The 7623-nt window shown below is 38.9% G+C and overlaps 2 protein-coding genes across 3 annotated transcripts in view; one reads left to right on the top strand and one right to left on the bottom strand.

The window, feature by feature from the left end:
* Positions 1 to 1887, bottom strand: part of LOC106308851 — a 3862-nt gene extending 1975 nt beyond the window's left edge. Inside the window, exons 1-2 of the mRNA XM_013745960.1 lie at positions 1476 to 1887; positions 516 to 1273 (exon numbers count right to left, since the gene is read on the bottom strand). Coding sequence (XP_013601414.1) covers positions 516 to 1273; positions 1476 to 1887 — 1170 coding nt within the window. The remainder of the gene's footprint in view (positions 1 to 515; positions 1274 to 1475) is intronic.
* Positions 1888 to 3055: 1168 nt separating this feature from the next.
* Positions 3056 to 6160, top strand: LOC106310210 (probable disease resistance protein At1g61300). Of its 2 annotated transcripts, XM_013747440.1 has the most exons (3): positions 3056 to 4832; positions 4953 to 5801; positions 5889 to 6160. In XM_013747440.1, the coding sequence occupies exons 1-2, from the start codon at positions 3158 to 3160 to the stop codon at positions 5780 to 5782; spliced, it is 2505 nt and encodes an 834-aa protein (XP_013602894.1). In that variant the 5' UTR covers positions 3056 to 3157; the 3' UTR covers positions 5783 to 5801; positions 5889 to 6160. The 2 variants fall into 2 exon arrangements, with proteins under 2 accessions (XP_013602894.1, XP_013602893.1); XM_013747439.1 differs by having other exon boundaries at positions 3056 to 5801.
* Positions 6161 to 7623: the final 1463 nt, after the last annotated feature.

Below are 7623 nucleotides of genomic sequence, written 5' to 3'. Positions count from 1 at the left end.
TTCCTCGGAATTTCCTCGGAATATTCCGACGGATTGATGTTTCCTCGGAATTCCGTCGGTTTTTTCCGAGGAACACATTTTTCCTCGGAATTTCCTCGGAATATTCCGACGGATTGATGTTTCCTCGGAATTCCGTCGGTTTTTTCCGAGGAACACATTTTTCCTCGGAATTTCCTCGGAATATTCCGACGGATTGATGTTTCCTCGGAATTCCGTCGGTTTTTTCCGAGGAACACATTTTTCCTCGGAATTTCCTCGGAATATTCCGACGGATTGATGTTTCCTCGGAATTCCGTCGGTTTTTTCCGAGGAACACATTTTTCCTCGGAATTTCCTCGGAATATTCCGACGGATTGATGTTTCCTCGGAATTCCGTCGGTATATTCCGAGGAAATTCCGAGGAAACCCAAATTTTGGGTTTCCTCGAAATTTCCTCGGAATTTCCTCGGGAAATTCCGAGGATTTCATTTTCCGTCGGAATGTCCGTCAGAATACCGCTGTTTTCTTGTAGTGACCGAACGCCCAGGCCTAGCCTCAATATTGGTTTCAGTATCGGTGTTAACTGCTACAGCATTGATGTTGGTGCTGTTTTTTGCAGCTTCAGGAACTTTTGAGGCGGTCTTATCCTTTTCAACCCATGTTGGGTTTGCATGGAGACAGTCTTTCATGATGTGACCAAGTTCTTGGCAGTTGGAGCAAGAGGGTGGAACCCAAGGATAAGAAACTTCCACCGGTATAATTTCACCAGTGGTTCTTCTCAGCTCTATCAATTCTGGCAGAGGCTTTGAGAAGACTGCTTCAATCTTCACATGCGCCAAGTCAAGGTCAGCGAGGTTTCTAGTAAATTCATCCGTTTCTTTAGGCTTGCCGATGAGACCTGCTGCAAAGGTGAGACCTTCGAGGCTTCGTAGGTCTAAGGGAAGACCTTTGAGGTGGGCCCAGAGCGGGATGGAAGTAGGAATGGACAGTGAAGCGGGAGCTGAGTTGCTAGAGCACCATTGGGAGACATGAAACATAGATGTTCCAACATACCATATCCTTTTTTCAAGGACTTTGGACCTTATGTACTCGTTGGGGATCCGGACAAGAATGGAGCGGTCTTTTAGGTTAGTTCTGATATCAAGCTTAGCTCCTTTTCCCCACATGAAGTTAAGCACACTTTGGATAGCTTGATATGAAGGCATTTTTGCAAAGAAGTGCCCTTGGATGAAGTCTCTGTGCATTTCTGCTCCTCTCTGGAACACCTCATCAGGAATTGTTACCTGAGGAATTCCTGCATCAGAGTAAGTAATAGGTGCCTATCGCTGCCTTTGTTTTGTTAGCAATTGGTTGCGCTTTCTGAGCATAGGTTTGGTGTTTTTGAGATGGGGGGTTAGTGGTTTGAGGTAATGTGGTTCTGTCGTGGGTGTTTTGCTGGGGAGGGAGAGGGTAATTGGTGTGCTCCTTTCGGTTGGTTTTAGGGTGGGTTGAGGTACCTGGGTGTTTACGGGAGGAGGAAGCTGAATTTGATGGAAAAGGAAGAGATTTTTTGGGTATGTGAACAATGAAACCCTTGAATTGGTCTTTGGTAGTTACTGCGGAGGCAGAGAGGGTTAAGTCCGATCTAATTACGGGAACACGGTCGGTAATAGGAACTGGATCCTGAGCCAGAGAGGCTGAGAAAGTAGAAGCCGAGCTCTCAACCTGAGCAAGTGAAGCAGTCCCAAGTGCTCGAAAAATTTGCTTCTTTGACAAAGGAGGAGAGGCAAGAGTTTGTTGGAGAGAGGAGAATTGGGAGGCGAAGGGAGGGTCAGGAGGCCGGAGTAGAGGACTACCAGCGGTGGTCGGAGGCGGAATCAAGGCGGAGGGACGGTCGGGGGAGAACCATGGATTCTCTTTCTCTGTCATCTCTTTTTAAAAATAAAATACAATTAAATATTGAGGAAGTTTGAAATATTTCTTTAAGAACTTTTATAACACATTTCTTGAGATTTGCATCTAGAATATACTTGCGCATCACTAAATTATAGTTCCAACTCATACTCTAGAATCCCAGAAAAGAGCAGAAAGTACAACTTTCAAAGAACAGAAAATAAGCCACACCAGCAAAGGTTTGAAACACTGCAATAATTATCATACTAAGGCCAACTTTAGTTTTCAATGTAAGTAAATAGCATGAATTTATATTAAACAATAACAGAAACGCTAGACAAATGTCATTAATTAGTTGGCGTCTTTAATGGATAGACAAGGACGATTATATTACATGAATAAGACTTAGAAAAAGTCATCCTTAATTTGTTGGCGTCTTTAATTGGTTGACAAAGACAATTATCTTACATGAATAAGACCTAGAAAAAGTCATCCCTTAATTGGTTGACAAAGAGAATTATATTATATCAACTATGTTAGAATTCACAATTTGCAAAAAATGAAAATTATGTATACAAATTATTTTTTATATTGTGTTCATTTACATATCATAAATTAAGATATATATATATCAAATAATCGAGATTGGAGTAATCACATAAATCAAAATAACCACTTTTGTTTTTAAAATAATTTTATTTGATAAATAAAAATTAATTTTATTTATTTTATATAGTACATAATTTATCGTTAAAATAAAATGGTATATAACTAAATTTAAATGATATTTACATAAACATATAGTATATTTTAATATGAATATTTATTAGTTAAAGCTTTCTACTCATATGATTTTATTAATATTTGTATATTTCTGTAACAAAAAAATAAACCATTAATAAAAAAATCCAACATGAGATTTTTTAGTAATTTTAGTAATTTATAATCTTTTTTATGATGCAAATTTTGAACTTAAATATTGAGATCTTAATATTCCTTTTTAATGTAAATTTCTAAATTAATATATATATATAGTTATGTATTTTTAAATGGCATATATTTTAATTTAAATGATATATATATAATCTGAATATCTATTAAACTAGACTTCATATTCATATAATTTTATGATCAACTTGTATCTAAAAATCATTCAAACAATCGATTTCTGCACGTTCTCGAGTTTCAACGAGTGGAGTGGTTGGTTTCTTCTTTTTCTTTCTTTTTTTTGCTTAAAGGTTGGTGTTCTTCTTGTTCTTCTTTTCATTTTGATCTCCTCTTTCCTTTTTTCTCCTATTGGAACACGATGGGAAACGTCGTTTCAAGCGTACTTTCAAGTGTACTTTCAAACGTACTTTCAAGCGGCTTACAACCTGCAACAAGTTCGTTCTTTGAAAAAGCCAAGTATATCTTCGAACTGGAAGATAATCTTGAGTATTTGCAAGAGGCTGCGCCATGCCTTGAGGCAGTGAAGGCTGACTTGCAGAAACAAATTGAAATGGAAGAACGAAAAGGTTTGCGAGCACGAGACGTATTCAACCTATGGATTTCAAAAGTCGAAGCCATCCAACCAAAGGTCACTAAACTGCTTGAAGATAGGACTGCAGAAATAGAACGGTTGTCTATGTGTGGGTACTGCTCTAGCAACTTCTTTTTAACATATCGTTATGGTAAAGATGTATTAGAAACTTTGAAGAAAGTAAAAGACACCTTGTCTTTGAAACCTTCTGGTGAGGTGGCTAGGATGGGTCCTCCACCTGGTATAGTGGAGAGAGCCACTCAACCCACAGTCGGTTTAGAGAAGATGCTTGAGACTACATGGAGCCTTCTCATGGAGAAGGAGGTCGGAATCTTGGGTCTTTACGGTATGGGTGGAATAGGTAAAACCACCCTTCTCAAACAAATCAACCAGAAGTTACTTGAAAAAAAAGATGAATTTGCGGTGGTGATATTTGTATTGGTGTCTAAAAATCTACAAGTTGAAAAGATCCAAAATGATATCGGTGAAAGACTAGGCATCTGTGACGAGGCCTGGAAGAAAAAAACTCAAAAAGAGAAAACTTCTCATATATATGGTGTTCTTGCAAAGAGAAGATTCGTTATGTTATTAGATGACATATGGAGGAAAGTGGATTTAGAAGAAGAGATTGGGATTCCATTACCCTCACCAGAAAATGGAAGCAAGGTTGTCTTTACCACTCGCTCGAAATACGTATGTGGGCGTATGGGACGCCATGAGGTGGAAGTCAAGCATCTAGACCCGGAGAAAGCTTGGGAACTATTCCGACAGAAAGTTAGAGGGACGACAATAGACAATGATCCAGAGATCCTCCAGCTAGCAAAAAAAATATGTGAGAAATGTAAAGGCTTACCCCTTGCACTCAACGTTATTGGGGAAACAATGGCATGCAAAACGTCAGTACGCGAGTGGCAGTATGCGATTGATGTTCTAAATACAAATGCGACCAGCTATCCAGAAGTTAAAGACGAGATTCTTAAAGTTCTGAAGCTTAGCTATGATGATCTTGGGGACGAGACAGTACAGCAATGTTTCAAGTACTGTGCTTTATTTCCAGAAGATGATGAGATTGCTAAAACCACGTTGGTCGAGTACTGGATATCCGAAGGGATCATAGATGGAGATGGAGATAGAGAAAGAGCAATCAACCAGGGTTATAGGATAATTGGTATCCTCATTAGTGCATGTCTATTGATGCCTGTTGAAACTTCAGAGTTTTTAACAATACATGATGTACTTCGCCAAATGGCTCTTTGGGTTGCGTCTAATTTTGGGGAAGAGGAAGAGAAATTTATCGTCAAGACAGGTGCTGGACTGCATCAGATGCCTGAGGTCAAGGACTGGAATGCGGTGAGAAGGATGTCACTGGAAAAAAATGAGATTCAGAACATCTCCATCTCCCCGGTGTGTCCTAACCTTACCACATTGTTGTTAAAACACAACAATCTGGAGAGCATCTCAGGTGAATTTTTTCTATCGATGCCTAAGTTAGTGATTTTGGATCTATCTGCCAACAAAAATCTAACCAAGCTGCCAGAAGAGGTTTCAAAGTTAGTGAGCTTGAGATATCTTGACTTATCAGGAACAAGACTAGAGAACTTGCCTGCAGGATTAGGAAAGTTGCTCCAGCTGAGATACCTCAATTTGACAGGCGTACGAACTCTTCAAAGCATCAGTGTGATATTAAGTTTGGTAAATATAGAAATGCTTATGTTACAATATACTACTTTTGTAAGTCTGGAGTTGATAGAGGATATCAAGTTACTGAAGAATTTGAAAGGCTTGGGGGTAAGTATCAATGATTTGGTTGTTTTAGAACGTCTTTTTAATATCCCCATGTTGGCTAGCTGTATCCAACATATACATCTGGGGGGAATTGTAACAAGTTACGTTCGGTTTGCAAAGGATATAGCTAGCCTTCGCTCTATCTTGATAGAATCATGTGTCTTCTTTGATATAGTTACGAGATATGGATGCAGAAGTACAAGTGACATATGCTTCCAAAACCTCCGCTATGTCATTTTTTTGGGCGTCAAGGGTATACAGGATTTGTCGTGGTTGTTATTTGCTCCGAATCTTATAGATATACGTGTAAGGGGGCCATCACCGGAATTGGAAGAAATTATAAGCAGAGAAAAGGTTTCTGGTATACTAAAGGAGGGATCGAGTATTGTACCCTTTCGAAAACTACATACGATTCACTTAATCTCTTTGGTGGAACTGAAGACTATCTACTGGGAACGGTTGAAATTGCCATGTCTAAAGAGCATGCTTATAAAAAACTGTCCAAAGCTGAAGAGGCTTCCATTTAACAAGGAGAGGTTAGAAGGAAATGACATTAACCTAGTAGTTGCAGACAATGGAGAATGGTTGGGAGGACTTGAGTGGGAAGATGAAGCTACTGAAGGCTAGGTGGATCCATCCGTATCAGGTAAAAAACAAAAAGCATATAACATGTTTTTCAGTGTTTATCTTACATCAACCCGCACTTCACATCTGCTTTAATTAATATTCTCAGGTCGCTCTCATATAAGACATGCAACTCCACAGCTCACAGCTTCCGAGATAACCCATTTCTTGAGTTGCAACTATTTGTCTTCAGCTTCTGTAATTGTATCGTATTTTCTTGCCTCCTGTTATGATTGTTTTGAATTTGGTGTTGAGAAACTTTTATGCGCCTTGTGTGTTTTTTATTTATTTTACTTTTGTGAGGTTTTATAGACGCAAGTGTGAGTGATACCTCAAAATGCTATGTACCAAAAATAAATAAACTTGTTGTGTGATGTACGATTTTGCGTGGTGAGTATAAATTTGGTATAAAGTTATTTGTACACTTTGGTATAAAAATCTTAATTGTACACTTAAAAAGGAGGATTTTGACCGTTTTGATTACAATTACGCTTGCGACACAACACACAATGATTTGGTTTTCAATATTACACCCACTGACCCACACAAGCAAAAGTTTCGAAGAGCTTTTCATTTTCATATGCACAAAGAGAGATGAAGAACATTAATCAACACACACTTCCCATTGTCCAGCTCCCAGATCATGTTGTGCTGTTTTCAACTGAAGAGGAGATCATAGGTTTGGTTGATTATGCATCACGTAGCATGATGCAGTGGATGGCTCATTTGCATATTCCTGTGCTTCTGGTCCATATACCTGCAATTATCAATCCTTATGAAGATCAGTATTCTACCTAAACCGACAGCCTGAACAAGTGTTATTTCCAAGTTTCTTCTGAGAAATTATCTCTGGCAGATTGTGTTTCACCAATCACCATTTCTTTGTATTTCCATTTATACTCTTTTTCCTCACACCTGCTCTTCTCTCTCCTCAGGTTTCCATTTTTGGCAGTAAAAAGTTTGCATAAGAAGAATCAGAGAGGTTCTAGGGTTTGTAGTAGCAGATATTGGAGAATCTCTGAGGATTCCCAGCTCTTGGAACCTGTTGAGGGTTGAGTTAATTTTGCGTATAGCCACATTGAACTTTAAACCGGGATTCTAACCAAACCAAATGGTGTTCCTTGGTTTATTGCAATTGTGCGAAGGATCTGCAATTGGACGTATAAAGAATATGACTAAAAAGGAAAGTTGCAGATGAAGGCTTTGTATCGGTTGGTTGGACTTTCTGTTTCAGGAAGACGTCGATGAACAAAGACTAAGCAACCTCTTTGGCTTTTTTCGCAACTCTTTTTTTTTGTAACACCAACTTATATTAAAGGCTCAAAGAGCGTGAAAGTTTACAGCTGAAACAGAAGATCCCAGAGCCATGCTTGAGGGTACAACGAAAGTAAAACGCATTACGAAACATAGAGAGATAAAGCCTATAAGAGGCGAATCAAGCTCAGCAAGATGAAGAACCCCATGGAGAAGTTTCACCTTAATCCCTACACTACAAGAAAACATCGGTATTCTGACGGACATTCTGACGGAAAATGAAATCCTCGGAATATCCTGAGGAATTTCCGAGGATATTCCTAGGAAACACAAAATTTGGTTTCCTCGGAATTTCCTCGGAATATACCGACGGAATTCTGAGGAAATATTAATCCGTCGGAATATTCTTATGGAATACCGAGGAAAAACGTATTCCTCGGAAAAAACCGATGAATTCTGAGGATATATTATAGTCGTTAGAGAGCCGTTGGAGGATTTTTAAAATTCCGAGGAAATTCCGACGAACTAGCCGTTGGCGTCGGAATTCCGTCGGAATTTCCTCGGGCTGTCGGTAGGATTTCAACTATAAA

Source organism: Brassica oleracea, chromosome C8 (genome assembly GCF_000695525.1).
Source record: "Brassica oleracea var. oleracea cultivar TO1000 chromosome C8, BOL, whole genome shotgun sequence".
Taxonomy (NCBI): domain Eukaryota; kingdom Viridiplantae; phylum Streptophyta; class Magnoliopsida; order Brassicales; family Brassicaceae; genus Brassica; species Brassica oleracea.
This window is presented reverse-complemented; position numbering and strand designations above follow the sequence as displayed.

What these genes read in the sequence shown, in the direction of transcription:
- LOC106310210 (XM_013747439.1), top strand. Translation starts at nt 3,158, where the DNA reads ATGGGAAACGTCGTTTCAAGCGTACTTTCAAGTGTACTTTCAAACGTA.